This window comes from Dromiciops gliroides, chromosome 2 (genome assembly GCF_019393635.1).
Source record: "Dromiciops gliroides isolate mDroGli1 chromosome 2, mDroGli1.pri, whole genome shotgun sequence".
Taxonomy (NCBI): Eukaryota; Metazoa; Chordata; class Mammalia; order Microbiotheria; family Microbiotheriidae; genus Dromiciops; species Dromiciops gliroides.
In genome coordinates, this window is record NC_057862.1 from 676741486 (window position 1) to 676756001 (window position 14516).

The 14516-nt window shown below is 38.9% G+C and overlaps 1 protein-coding gene across 8 annotated transcripts in view; it reads left to right on the forward strand.

Moving 5' to 3' along the window:
* The window catches only part of ZNF638 (zinc finger protein 638), a 162080-nt gene that overhangs the window by 127186 nt on the left and 20378 nt on the right, over positions 1–14516 (forward strand). For all 8 annotated transcript variants that reach the window (XM_043987004.1, XM_043987005.1, XM_043986999.1 and 5 more), the window contains 9 exons: positions 3588–3674; positions 3767–3838; positions 3942–4028; positions 4348–4391; positions 5114–5245; positions 6980–7108; positions 8300–8341; positions 8811–8951; positions 11603–11728. In XM_043987004.1, the coding sequence (XP_043842939.1) occupies positions 3588–3674; positions 3767–3838; positions 3942–4028; positions 4348–4391; positions 5114–5245; positions 6980–7108; positions 8300–8341; positions 8811–8951; positions 11603–11728 (860 nt within the window). The remainder of the gene's footprint in view (positions 1–3587; positions 3675–3766; positions 3839–3941; positions 4029–4347; positions 4392–5113; positions 5246–6979; positions 7109–8299; positions 8342–8810; positions 8952–11602; positions 11729–14516) is intronic.

Consider the following 14516-nt stretch of genomic DNA (forward strand, 5'->3'; position numbering starts at 1 on the left):
ATCCACTGCGCCATCTAGCTGTCCCTCATTTCCTATTCTTTTGAAAGCGCAACTAGAAGGGTTCTGGAATTGACAGATAAGGGAGAGTGAGAAGGAATGATTATTGTGAGTGAGGAGATGTGCTTTAATGATAACATTTCCTACTGCTTACAGAATAAAAGGGAATCTGCTTTTGAAAACTGGAACTAGGAGGCTGGAGGCTAGAATCATAGGGGCTGTTGACCAGTCTATAGATCCAGGTCATGAATCTGTGTCTTGAGATCAACGTAGTGGTGTTGTCCTTTCCCTTGGAACAAAGACTCTGTGCTTCCTTAGAGCTACAGCTTCCTTAGAACAAGGAACTGAAAAGCAGAAGCATTTGATAGGAATGCTACAGGTATAAAGAGGATCCCAAGAGACATGTCTGGATAATATTTGCCAGGTTTCAAGGATTGATGATAATACCACTTGAATCTTTGAATTTGATAATACTGAGTTATCCAGAATCATTCCAGTTTTGCTCTTGATGCCAAGTGACCAATGGTACTTGAGTTGTCTGATTGTTAGGTCATTTCTGTAAGCAGCTGACTTGGTTTATGGGACACTCATTTTGTCGGGTTTATATTAGAACTCAGGATCTTTGACTCCCAGAGAGAGCCATTGATTTGATAATGTTTTTACAACTAATGATGAATTTCTTGTTGCCTCTTTAAAATCATTGACCCTATGGGCTCCAGGTTGCATTTGTTAAAACTAGTCTTGCGATTTGAGATTTATGATGATAACTCGTTCTTAAAACTTCAGCCAACTTAACAAAAACAGCACATGTCATAGCCACAGTAATTAAGCCTGCTGGTGTATAGTAGATTAGGTATATATTCAGTATCTTAGAGAATTCAAAACTACATAAGCACACTAGAGCAGTGGTATTGGGTTTTTCATGTGACAAGCAGGGTGATCCACAACCACCCAGAAACTTTGAGAAAACATGGTTTAGTATGTCATATTCTTTCTAAGCCTGAAGACTGGAGAAGCAGCTTTTCAAATGAGAGTAAATGTACCTTCAGCTCTGTCCATGACTGAGATCACATTTATAATGACCTCTGGCAAGATCGGCAAGGTAGTGTTTCTCCTGCAGCTTGTACATAGATAGGATTGTCCTTCACAGGCACTGTAAAAGTTGCAGGTGGTATTTCACTTCTTTCACCTACTGTTCTCCCTGCTCAGTGCCTGAGTGATCCCAGGACATGCCCCATAACCAGTTGTAACCCAAGAGGAAGCAAATTGAGGAATGTGATCCATTTTCTACTGTTGTCGTGAAGAAATTGGATCCGAGAGAAGAATCGCTGACAGGAAGTCAGGAAGTTAGATTCCTGCCTTTGACTTGCTCTAGCCTCTATCTGGGTATCTCGTTATCTGTGGTGTGGTGGTCATCTTAAATATAGAGGGCAGAGGAAATGTCTTAGAGACTCCCTTCAGTAAGCATATCTTTAGGTATCACCATGAGAGTACAGAGCTGGGGCCTCTTGGTCAGGAGAAAAGCATGGGGCATGGGAAACTAAATGAACGACAAGACTACCCGAGGATGTGACAAGTACAATTGCCAGCACAGTGGGACAATGGGCCTTCGTAGTGTGTTCTCCTCTGCAGTCCACTTTGTACATGAATTGTCTCCATTAAGCGTCAGCTACCCTGGCAGGTGGACAGGCAAGACTTTATAAGAGGGCTTTGGCATTTCCCTCAGGATAGATTCCGGAGAGGTGGGATTGTTGTGAGAATTAGAGTCTCCTCACTTTGAGGCCTCTTAGTGTTCTCTGACTCATTAGTACCTGTGCATGCTAATGAAGGCACAGACTTCTCACCATAGCTCTGTGGGGAGCTTTTTTTCTTTTTTCCTTTCTTTCTTTCTTTCTTTCTTTCTTTTTTTTTTTTTTTTTTTTTTTTGGTGAGGCAATTGGGGTTAAGTGACTTGCCCAGGGTCACACAGCTAGTAAGTGTTAAGTGTCTGAGGCTGGATTTGAACTCGGGTCCTCCTGAATCCAGGGCCGGTGCTCTATCCACTGTGCCACCTAGCCGCCCTGTGGGGAGCATTTTTATTTCAGGCAGCCTCTCCAAGTAGAAGGCTATGGGACCTGGATACTAGGAAAGGTCAAAGAAGCTGAGACAGACTTTAGAGGAGCTAGTGGGTCTGAGTCGAGACTGGTGTTGTAGGGTCACAGAGAATTGCTTCCAAAGATCTCTTAAATTAGCAAGGAGCCTGTAGCTGCCGGGGTACATTCTAGGGTTTTGGGCATCCTAACTCTTTTAACTTAACTTCTTGGGGGCATTGTGGCATCCCCCAGGGAGTAGGTAAGTAACTTTTTCTAGTAATATTTACTTTTTTTTTCTCTCCAACTTATCATTTATTAACATATAAATAACATATGTTCCATGCCATAAAGGTGATGGATTTCAAGTTACGAAAGCAGTATTTAATTTTGCTGCTTGTGTTTGCTTTCGTTTTTAAGACATTATTAAGGAATGAATGATAGCTGAATACAAAGTTTTGCTTTAAAAAATGAACCAGTCTTGACTCTAATTTTTGTAATTTGGGAAAGTCATAAGTTAATAAAAAGTCTGTGATTTCCACAAGTACTAAAAGTAATAAAACTTCTAACAAATCTGGTAAGGCTACTGGAAGCAAAAAGCAGGTTTTAATTTGTTCATAATGACTCTTTAGATAACATATCATCTGAAACGACTTCTAAACTCTGATATTCCCAAACACATTCAGCTTTCAGATATCTATTAGGTTTGGCCTTAAATTGTTGGGTAGATTTTATTTTATTTTAATTTTTATTTTTTGCTGGGGCAGTGAGGGTTAAGTGACTTGCCCAGGGTCACACAGCTAGTAAGTGTCAAGTGTCTGAGGCTGGATTTGAACTCAGGTTCTCCTGAATCCAGGACCGGTGCTTTGTCTACTGCCCCACCTAGCTGCCCCCAGATTTTATTTTATTTTATTTTATTTTTTCTAAGACTTTAATAAAAGCTTTTGTGTGAAGATCTTCTAAAGAACCTTCTGGTTTAGTGTTTGACAAGTCTGTTTTGTCATGTAGGACTGTCATATTGGTATCTTCCTTGCTTTATATATTTTTTGATTGTTGTCTTTTAAAACAAGACAGATACTTTGTAAAAATTTAGATTTTATCTCTGAGGTAGGAGAAGACTCTTTAGAGTATGCTATTTCTCAGATTCAATATAATAGAGTATTATTGTAAACAATATTTTGGTCATTCTAAATCATATTTTAAGAGTGATTCTGTCAGCAGAGGAAGGAAGAAAGTGGAAGCAGTGACCCTTTGAGTACCATTTTAGTCTCAAGTCTGTGAAATGAGGCTTGCTACATTATATAAAAAGTTTTTGAAACAAGTTCATGCATTTGATTCTTACTGCTTAATCAAATGATAATAATAGGAAAGAAACCAATAAATGAATAGGAAAGAAAAAAATTGTCAAAGGAAAGCCGAACTCCAAATATGGCTATGTAAAAGGTGTAAAATAAATTATATATGATTGAGTATGCTATGCAATGTATTTTGGAATAATTGTTTTGAATCTACTTCTAACAGCAAAACCTAGTGGACAGAAGACAACAGAAAGCAAAAAACCTATAGATCCCCAAATTAAAGACTTTCATAAGACTGTGACAGTGCCAGGTAAGCTTGGACTAGCATTTTAATATTTACGTAAAAAAACCAACCCCAAACTGCTTGAAATATACATGAGATATACTTTTTCATTTTTACAGATTTTTTTTCTTTTAAACTTGAACCGTTATTGACTGAATCAGATCAGCTTACCAAGACTTTGGTTGACAAAGGTAAGCAGGGGGCTATTTATAGGCTAATTTAGATTTAGATTTATTCTGTTTTTATGAATTAGTCTGCTTTTGTGATGCTTTAAAAAAGAAATTTTTCACGCAGAAAACATTGAAACCAGAAGCATTTCAGAAACCAAGAACATTCCTGAAACCAAGGTCACTGAGGGCGGTGCTAAAGAAAATGTTTCAGGTAGGTGAAGAGACAAATTTTGCTCATGTGGTTATTTGTCTTATAAACAGTAGTGATGGTTTTGATGAAATCAAGTTAGATAACTTGATTATGGCCAAGTGAAATATGAAAGGTTCTGTTATAAGGTTTTTCAGGAATTCTTTAAATTGATGAGTTTTTCCTTTCCTCATATTTCATTTTAAAAATGTGTCCCTAAAAGGAATAAAACTCATCCTTCAAAGCTAAATTTACTTTTGTCTGTGTTTACAGGCCAGCTCTGTAGTTTTGTCTAGCACATATTTGTATATATGACTTTCCAAATTTTTTTGTCTCCATGAAGCCGTTTCAGGAACCACTGAAAAGGAGGATTCATTTATTAGCAAGGTTGGTTTAAACATTGATTTGAATTGAAACGATTGTATTGTAGAATTTGAAAGCTGAAGTTGTGGTGGTATGAGATGTAAATACCTTAAACTTAGTCCTTTTTCCCTAACAGACAATTAAAAATACTGGTCATGTTTTTTGTTTTTTGCTTTTTGCGGGGAGAGTGGGGGGTGAGGCAATGGGGGTTAAGTGACTTGCCCCGGGTCACACAGCTAGTAAGTGTCAAGTGTCTGAGGCTGGATTTGAACTCGGGTCCTCCTGAATCCAGGGCCAGTGCTCTATCCACTGCGCCACCTAGCTGCCCCAAAATATTGATCATGTTGACAAAGTTTTGTTTTCTTTGGGAAGTTTAGATTTGGATACTTTATTTTTGCCCAGTAAGTCCCTTTGTCATTGTGAAAATAGTGTAAACAAAGATTATGCAAGAAATCCGCATTAAGCAAAGAATTTATACGTTTATATTATGTACAAAATGTCATATTAAATTCTGGATACATTCTTCCTCTATTCAACAAGCCATTCCTTGTAACAAATTGTAGTAGTGAGAAGAGTTGGTGGATCTAATAAACCAGTCTATTTTCCTGTATGTATTCAGTGTTCCATACCCCTAGTACCTGTCTCTCTGTAGTAAATTAAAATTCCTGACTTTAAAATGTTTAAAAACAAGAATTTGAATGATATTCAATAAAAGGAAATAACAGTATCATTATCTTGATTTAAAGGAAACTGAAGAAATGTGTATTGTCCTTATTTCAAATTTGCCAAATAAAGGATATTCTACAGAAGAAGTTTCCAATCTGGCAAAACCATTTGGTGGTTTGAAGGATATTTTGATTTTATCATCTCATAAAAAGGTAGGAATTTTATTTTGCAATGAGGAAAACTGATTACATGCTCAAGTATTCCATAGGCTCTCTTCTAACAAAATTACCTCTCCTGTGAATTGCTTAATTAGGATATACAAAATTAAAATTTTTAATTTCCTTTCAGTTGTTAAAAAACAAAACAAATTTTAAAAGCTCCCAGATTTGGTCCTAGACGATAGTTGTTACAGTATGCATGCTAATATGTATACATGTACCATAGAATACTTGTATAATAGAACTAAGTATTGTGCAGTGTGTTGAATGCAAAGATTTGAGGTTTAAAAAAAGGAAAAATATTCCTTGCCCTGTAAAATGTTTTTTAGGTCGCTGACAATAATAAATCTCATAATGAGACTTAGTAGGAGATGTTTGTGTACATCCATATAATGTTACAGGCCATCTTTAAAGCTTTCATTAATTTTGATGGTTTTTCTTAGCAAGCACTGGCTTACTTTTTCCTCTTCTTGTGGACCCTTGCAAATTAGTGAGGAATTTGAACTATGGGGTCAAAGGATGCCAGACCTAGCCATTGAAATCAGTGTTTTCTGTTCACTGGTGATAAAGCATTATAAAAACTCAATTTAAAAATTAAATACTTGGAGATACTTACAACATGCTTAAACAGTAAAATAGTAAAAAATAGCTTACCTGTGATGCCCAAGCCTTCATCATGTCTTTGTATATTCACATTTCATGGAGAATAGTTAAAAATCATTTATGTATGTTATAGTTTGCTTCTTTTGAGTTTTGTGTTCTTTCACCAAAGTGGCCCCAAGGCATTGTAGGAAGGTTGTGATATGCATCAGTAGGCTGGGAGTGGAGATTCTGCAAACAGTGATACTCCCAGAATCTTGAAGAATTATGTCTTTTAGGTTTCTCTGTATTCATATTTGTTTTACTGGTTTTGATTGACCACATATTGTTTTAATTTTCCTTTTTTTCTCACACTTAGTGAAACTGAGGTTAAGCCTTGCATTCCTTTTGATGTAGGCTAAAGAAAAACAAATACATAATGAATCTGTGCTTTTTGTTATTTGTGTGCAAAAAGATCACAGCCCATTTATAGCTTAGAATGCATAGAGATTAATGAGTGGGCCAAGAGTCACGTAGTGTCACAGGCAGGACCCCAATGGGGGTTTCCCAACTTGAAGCCCAGCACTCCCCTTTGAACCCATAGTGCTTTTGAAATGGTAAGGAATAAGCTGGTTTTTTCCCCATTTGAAAAGGTTGTTCTGTTGAGTGTTGAGGTGTACATCTGTAACCCCTTTGACTAGTGAAGCCAGGGGCATCAGTTCTCCAGAGCTGCTGTGAACTAAACCATCTGAGTGTCCATTACTAACGCTGGCACCAATCCTAGGAGCCCTCTGCGCTTAGACGGTTACACCAGGCTGCTGGAGGAGGGCTGAAAGGGTGAGGGTCAGGGCTCCTCTGTTGGTCATGAGTTGATCAGTTGCAGTTCTAGCCTGGTCAAGAGAAGGAGACCAAGTGTACTGTGCCCTCCCACCCCCAAGTTGGACAGCATGGTAAAGGTTCAACAGAATTGAATGTGTTGTACAAATGGAATTGTTCATCTGTCGTGTCATCTGTCGTGTCAGACTACTTGTAACAGTTTGTTGGGGAAAGGTTTGAAGGTTGGATTGTTTGGTGGTAAAAGGGTTTTTTTTATGATGGTTATATAAACATCTAATTTTTATTTGTATTGTGTAATTTCTATTTTGAAAGGCATACATGGAAATAAATAGAAAGTCTGCAGACTCTATGGTAAAATTTTATACCTTCTTCCCAATGTCCATGGATGGAAATCAGCTTTCGATAATTATGGCCCCTGAAAATGTTAATCTAAAGGATGAGGTAAGCAATGGCTATAATTTATTTTGAGTTTGAATACCAGGGAACTTTTGTCTGTTTATAAGCACAGAACCACAGTTTTAAACAAATAGATTCTAGATATACTAAAAAGAATTACTTCCCTCTTAGTTATTAGGGGGTGAATATTTTTTATTTGTACTGTTTCAGGTTTTCATAATCAGTTTTTCATTCAGCTCTGATTTCCAGTTCTGTTCTGGACTTGTATATTACATCATATAGTCCCAATTTCTCTTCATGTCTTTCAGACTAGGAATAATGCAGTTATTGTTGATTCTTTTCCTTTCTAACATCTCCTTATACCCTCTTGGTTCTTCCTTTGACGTGTCACGTGACTTGCTGCCTTTGCCTTCCCACTGTCCTCATTCCCTTATGACTAGATCTTTAGCTGATCTCTCTGCTGGATTGACTGTCGTCTTTCCTTGTGTCCCTCCCAAAGAGCCTGTGGTGGCTTCCTCCTGAATCACGTTCAGACTTCTCTGCCTGACTTTCAAGGTCCTCCACAATCTAGTCTCCCCCTACCTATCCAACCTTATTTCCCACTACGTGTAATAGAAGAGCGATGGAAACTAAGGTTGGATAGGTAGAGTAAGACCACGTTTGGAAATCAGGGAATTATATTCAACAAGTATTATTGTTGACCAGGTAAAAAAAAATAAATGAAAGGTGGCGTCTGTGGTTTAGGGGACAGATCAGTGGGAAACTTGGGTTCTCATCTCTTCTTTGCCAAGGAGGTGTGTCACTTTGGGCAAGTCACTTAACTTTTTTTGTTGTTGTTTGTTTGTTTGTTTGTTTTCTTGCTGGGCAATGGGGGTTAAGTGACTTGCCCAGGGTCACACAGCTAGTAAGTGTCAAATGTCTGAGGCTGGATTTGAACTCAGGTCCTCCTGAATCCAGGGCCAGTGCTTTATCCACTGCGCCACCTAGCTGCCCCTAAGTCACTTAACTTTTATGGGCATCGATTTCCTCATCTGTAAAACAGGGTGAGGAGGACTAGGTGAATTCTGAGATCCTTTTCAACTATCAATTGTATGACTGTTGGATAAAGGATTTTGTGGGGAATGGTGGTGCCTGCCTTAAAAATGGAGCCATCTGCATATTTAATAAATCATAGGATAAATATGTAATTTATTAGAGGGCATATATACCTTTAGCTTTTCAACTTTTATTTTTTAGGAAGCTATATTCACATCTTTGATTAAAGAATCTAACCCTGAGGTGAGTTTTTTGCTTTTAATTTGTTAATTTCCATATTTGTTTAATAGATCAGAAAAACACGTTTTCATTTGTCTTATAAAATCTGGAGTCACTTAGAGACCCCCTGAACTTTTCCCTTTATAGCAAATAGAAGGAAGAAATGGATTAGTTTACCATGAACTCTCTATGATTGGACCACTTATTAAGTATCAAAATTGAGTCAATACCATGACCAAAGTTTTCGAGAGTTAATGGTTGTTAATAGTTAAGAGATTAAGTTTTACACAAAGCTTGAAGCATTTTGTTTATTATTCAGTTTTAAACATGAGAATTTACATGCTGGTGGGGTAAATATTTTCCTATTGCTGGGAGAGGGTTTGGTTGGGGCTATGTCACTTGTCCTTGGGAACTCAATGTGCAGTTTTTGCAATGTGTGACTACAGTTCTTTTATTCTTTGCTTTTAAAATAACCCTACATGTATCTGTACAGGTCAATCTAGATACAATTCACAATCATTTTGTGCATCTTGGCAACTTACCGGATGATGGATACACTGAACATGAGGTAGTTTGTGTTGGACTTCAGTTTGGAAAAGTAGATCGCTACGTGTCCATAAATAATAGAAACAAGGTACATATTTCTTTTTAAGATTTTAGATTCTGAATAGGATGAATGATTTAGTCTTAAGATGTAGCTAAATATGAATAAGGTCTTTTCCCATGAATCAAGAACTTAGGTACCTACTGTGTGCTGGGCCCTGTACTGAGTAAGGCCTATTGGTGCAAGTACACAGAATGAAATCCCTGTTCCTGGGGAACTCCTGTCCCAATGGAGAAAACAGTTGCATATAAAACTAAATAAATTACAAATGTTTGCAAACTAGTACCCTACAAAATGGTTGGGGGAGAAGGAAAGGTTTCTGAAGATGCCTGAGCTGCACCTGGAAAGAAAGAGGGGCTCTGAAGCACTAAAAAGGAAGGAACATGTTCCAGGTAGGGCAGGTGAGGGTTGCCAGGGCAGAGACGACACAGTGTCCCAGGGGTGCAGGAGGGATAGCCCGGGGCTAAGGGGCAGGCTGTACTGGCTTCCCAAGCTCTGGACAGTGATCTGTGCTTGATCTTAGAGGCAGCAGGAAGCCATGGCAGTTGAAGAGACTGATGACATGGTTAGCACTTAGAGATGAGTAAGGTAGGCTGGAGTGGGAAGCAGCTTGAGGAGAGGAGAACCAGGGAGGAGGAGGAGGAGGAGGAGGAGCTGCAATCTAGGGAAGAGGTACTTGTGTGATTGGAAAGTTCAGGTTCAAAAGAAGATGTAAAGGTAGGAGCAGCAAGACTTGGAGCACATGGGATTTGTGGGGTGCAGGAGGTAGATGCTGATGCTGAGAGAAAATCCCGAACCACCAGAGTGGTGGTGGTGCTTGTGACAGTATAGAGAAGTTTGAAGAGGGGAGGATGGCGGGAGGGTTAGAAGATAAGCTCACTTAGGTTATCACTGGGACATGAGTTTGAAATGTTGAATAAGCATTTGGGAGTGTGGGAATGATGCTCAGGGGAGATAGCGAGGCCAGAGGTAGAGACCTTGGAGCTACTTTCCTAAACAGGATCATTGACAAGGTCTGATGAGTTTACCAAGAGAGCAAGTCTAGAGGGAGAAGAGAAAAGAAGAGGCTCTAAAACAGAAACTTAGGGAATAATCATTGTTGGAGGCACATATATGTACAGTGAGCCAGCAAAAGAGGCAGGAGGAAGAGGCCACCCAAGAGAGAGGAAGGAAGAACATTGGGAGTAGAGACAGATCATCTCATTGCCAACTGAAGCCAACAGGTTGAGAGGCATGGCCCTGGGGAAGGGCGGTTTGATGATTGATGAAGGACAAGTGACCTAGGAGGTGGAAGACCATGTTACTAGAGACAGCTTTTTCTAGGAGTTTGAGAAAGGGAGAAGTCTAGCCCAAGAACTTTGTGGGATGGGGGCAGAGTGAGGACATCAGGGAAGCAACCATTTGATGGGGGGAGGCTGAAGATTTGGGATGATTGAGGATTCACTCAGTTGGAGAGGATAGGCGAGGAAGCAGATGAAGTTCCCTTGCCTTTGGGAAGAAAGTGAATGGGGGAGAGACTGAAAGGTGTTATCACAGGGTTAAGGAAAAGAAAGCCTTCACTTCAGCTTTTTTCACTAAGTTAAGAGGTAAGATCCTCAGCTGAGAGAAGGGCAGGAGGGAGAAGGTGCTTGAATAGGGAGAGAAGACTTGGAACAGATTCTGTGAGGAGAGAGGGAATTGCAAAGCAGTGAAGACCCCGTTTGAGGCCTGGTTACATTCATTTGTAATGTACAGTCAACATGTGAGATGAGAAGTTACTCCTTATTATGAAGAGAAAGTAGATCTGAGCATTTATGTTCTTTTGGTCAAAAACCTTATGAAGTTACCCTCTGAACTGACTAGCTGTAGATAACTGCAGGCCTCATTAAATTCCTTGTAGAGGGTCTTGGGCAACTGATCCTGCCTGTGGTTTGTGTGGGAGCTGAAACGAGGAGAGGATGGGGCCTTGCTGAGACCAGGCTTCATGGAAAGCAGCCTGGGAGAGAGTGGAAGCCAGCTCACCTCCCACTGTTAGGTTCTTGCTTGACTACTAACTTCACTTGCTTGGCCTGAGTCAGGGGTTTGGACTGGACAGGCTTTGGGTTGCTTCTAGCCCCAAAATCTCTTGGTTGATAGTTACATGAAAAAAAAAAGAAAGAAAAGAGAAGGATATTTCCATCCACTTCTTTAGTAAACAGTGCAGTAATTATCAACATTTGTTTACAGATGTCTTGCCTTCTATACAGATTTATGAAATGTAAGTACTGTAATTAGGGCAAGGCTAATGGCCACATCAAAGCAAAGGCAAATTGATTTGATTAGGACTTTGGGGTAAGAAGGGGTTGTAAATATTTTTGGTAAGCCCATTATTATTCTGATTGGAGCTAACATAGTATTAAATATTCTATATAAAAATTCTCTGGATCTCAAAAAATAATTAAAAAATATATATCCTAGCAGTTTTACCCATCCTAAAATATTCCCTTTTCTTTTTTCTTCTGTGACCTCATTTATTCATTTGATTTTTTTTTCTTTCCTTTGAAAATATAATTGTGTAAAATTAAGGCCATTTTTAGTAAAATACACAAATAGACACTAACCAAGGTTATATCTAAAATGCAGAACAAAAATTCTACTTGGAAGCTTTCAAATATGTGGGGGAAATGATATTTTCTTTTTTTCTCTTTCTCCCATCCCCAAAGGTAATTCTTCAGTTAGATAATCCTGAATCTGCTCAGAAAATGCACAGCTTCTTAAAACAAAATCCTTTTAACCTGGGTGAAAATGTATTGACCTGTACGTTGTCACTGAAGACAGAATCGTCTGAGGTAAGGCAAAAAGTTTGTACCCATAGTTCTTGGATTTGGAGTGAGAGAAATTAAGAAACAACACCCTCCAATTGAGGATGGTTGGGAACCACCAGTTCTAGATGAAAAAGTTTCAGTGCCTTCAAACAATTGCCTGTACCTTAATTAGGAGGAGAAGCAACTTCTGTTAATTTTCAAAGCTTTACCTTATTTTGGTTTTAAAATTGATGCCAGGGAGCCTTCCTTGTAACAAAAATTAAGATGAATAAAAGCAGTTCATCACAACTAACCAGTCACCTGCATCAGACAGGGTGTTCTGTGCCCACAGTACCCCACCTCTGCAGTAATGTGACTTCGAGGGTAAAATTCTAAGCCTCTTAATCTGGATATATTTTTTACTCCCTCAAATTTCCACTGGATCATCCCAAATATGACCCTAGAAAACAAAATTGATGTGATGCATTATTGCATTTTAAGGTTTAATTAGTTCCTTGGAGTTTGATTATTTTAAGCCCTATTCTTTTTTTCCTAGGATGTGGGATTGATGAATCTACCTAGAGGGTTCTGATAGATCTAAATAGTAATTCAAATGGCTTATTTAACTTGACAACTTTAGGTCACCTAGTTTTCTGAAAAGAATCCATAACAGTCTTTGTGAGACACTTAAGTAGAAACAGGATTGTATAGCTTTTTATTAATCAGTATGAATCAAAAATATTTTTTGAAAAAGTTTTGGTTTCAGAAGAGGGTACGAGTTAGATATTTGGAAAATGGATTCATGGGGAAATCAAAGGGAAGTGTCAAAATTTTCCTTAATTTGAAAGGTCCTGTTTTAGCATTTGGTATGCAACTTGAACCCAAGGAATATTTCCTGTCCCCTACTTTTATCAGTATAAAGCATGTTAATAATCATGGTAAATCCTGGATTGATAGAATTTGATTCATTAGGTATAGAAGACTGTCTAGAATCCGTCCTCATATAATAGATTTGTTTCCTCCTTTTTATTGACAATTTCTTCAAAATTTTTCTTGAGGGAATAATAAAAAGAGAATATATTAAGACCTTGATAAATGGCAGATTTATTTATTTTATTTTAAATTTTTTTTGTTCAGTTGAATTTCATTTTGTTATTTCTAATAGTTTCTTTTCTTCTGAAAATTAAAAAAAAGGGAAAAGTCTCGTTGTGTGCCTGCTATGTAGAAGAGTTTGGGAGGAGCAGCCAGGTGGCTCAGTGGGTAGAGCACCAACCCTAGAGTCAGGAGGACCTGAGTTTCAAATATGACCTCAGACACTTGATACTTACTAGCTGTGGGACCTTGGGCAAGTCACTTAACCCCAATTGCGCGCCCCCCCCCCCCCCCACACACACACAGAAAGAAAAAAAGAAGAGTTTGGGGAGAGAAAGTGGGAATGAAGTTTTTAACAACAAAATTATAACCGTTCCCTTATAGACTTTTTTTGTTTTAGTTTGGGTTTTTTTTTTTTTTTTTTAGTGAGGCAGTTGGGGTTAAGTGACTTGCCCAGGGTCACACAGCTAGTAAGTGTTAAGTGTCTGAGGCTGGATTTGAACTCAGGTACTCCTGAATCCAGGGCTGGTGCTCTATCCACTGCGCCACCTAGCTGCCCCTCCCTTATAGACTTTTTTTTTTTATTTTTTTATTTTTAATTATTTTAGCAGGGCAATGGGGGTTAAGTGACTTGCCCAGGCTCACACAGCTAGTAAGTGTCTGAGGCTGGATTTGAACTCAGGTACTTCTGAATCCAGGGCTGGTGTTTTATCCACTGCGCCACCTAGCTTGCCCCCCTTATAGACTTTTTTTTTTTTCTTTTTCTTTTTGGTGAGGCAATTGGGGTTAAGTGACTTGCCCAGGGTCACACAGCTAGTAAGTGTTAAGTGTCTGAGGCTGGCTTTGAACTCAGGTACTCACCTAGCTGCCCCCCCCCCCCCCTTATAGACTTTTAAAGTCTAGGCCCTTTTATTAGTTTATAGAGGTATTGGTCCCATTTCATCAGTCTTATTTTGTTGTTGTTTTTAGTTTTTACCCTTAAAATTTGTATTATGCATAATGCTGCTTGGTATATTGAATAGACAGCTGGCTTTGGGACCAGAAGGGCCTGAGCTAAACTTCTGCCTCTGATATTCTAACTGTAAAACTCTCAGGTCAGGGGCAGCTTAGGTAGCTCAGTGGATAGAGCACTGGCCCTGGAGTCAGGAGGACCTGAGTTCAAATCCGGCCTCAGACACTTAACACTTACTAGCTGTGTGACCCTGGGCAAGTCACTTAACCCCAATTGCCTCACCAAAAAAGCCCCCCAAAACCTCAGGTTTAGACAGCTCTCTTAAGGCTCTAACTTTCAAAGCAGGTGGTCTCCATCTGTAGAAGGGAGTTTGCTCATTGGAAACTCCCTGGGACCTTTGGGTCTCGCTTCCCCTTCCCTTATTCCTCACCCCTCCCAGCCTCCAAATACCAAACTCATTGAGATAACTTAAGACCTAATTTGACCTTTATGTCTTTTGCAATAAACTCTGTCTTTGTCAAATCAATCCTTCCTTTGTTCTGGTCATCCCCAAACCCCTGTCTTCTAGTACTTGATAGACCTCTGAGACCTCTGGGAGAGGGTGAGCCTACTCAAAGCTTTAAAATAATGTTGCTGCCCAGTAGAGAATGTCTGTGGACCTCTTCTCAAAGTCATGTTTTGATTGAATGCATAGAATAAAATACAGAGGATTACAAAGAAAACCAATACGATTTAAATGCAGTTATCAAAATATATTTTAGAAATAGTTCATGATTCCCAGGTTAATAA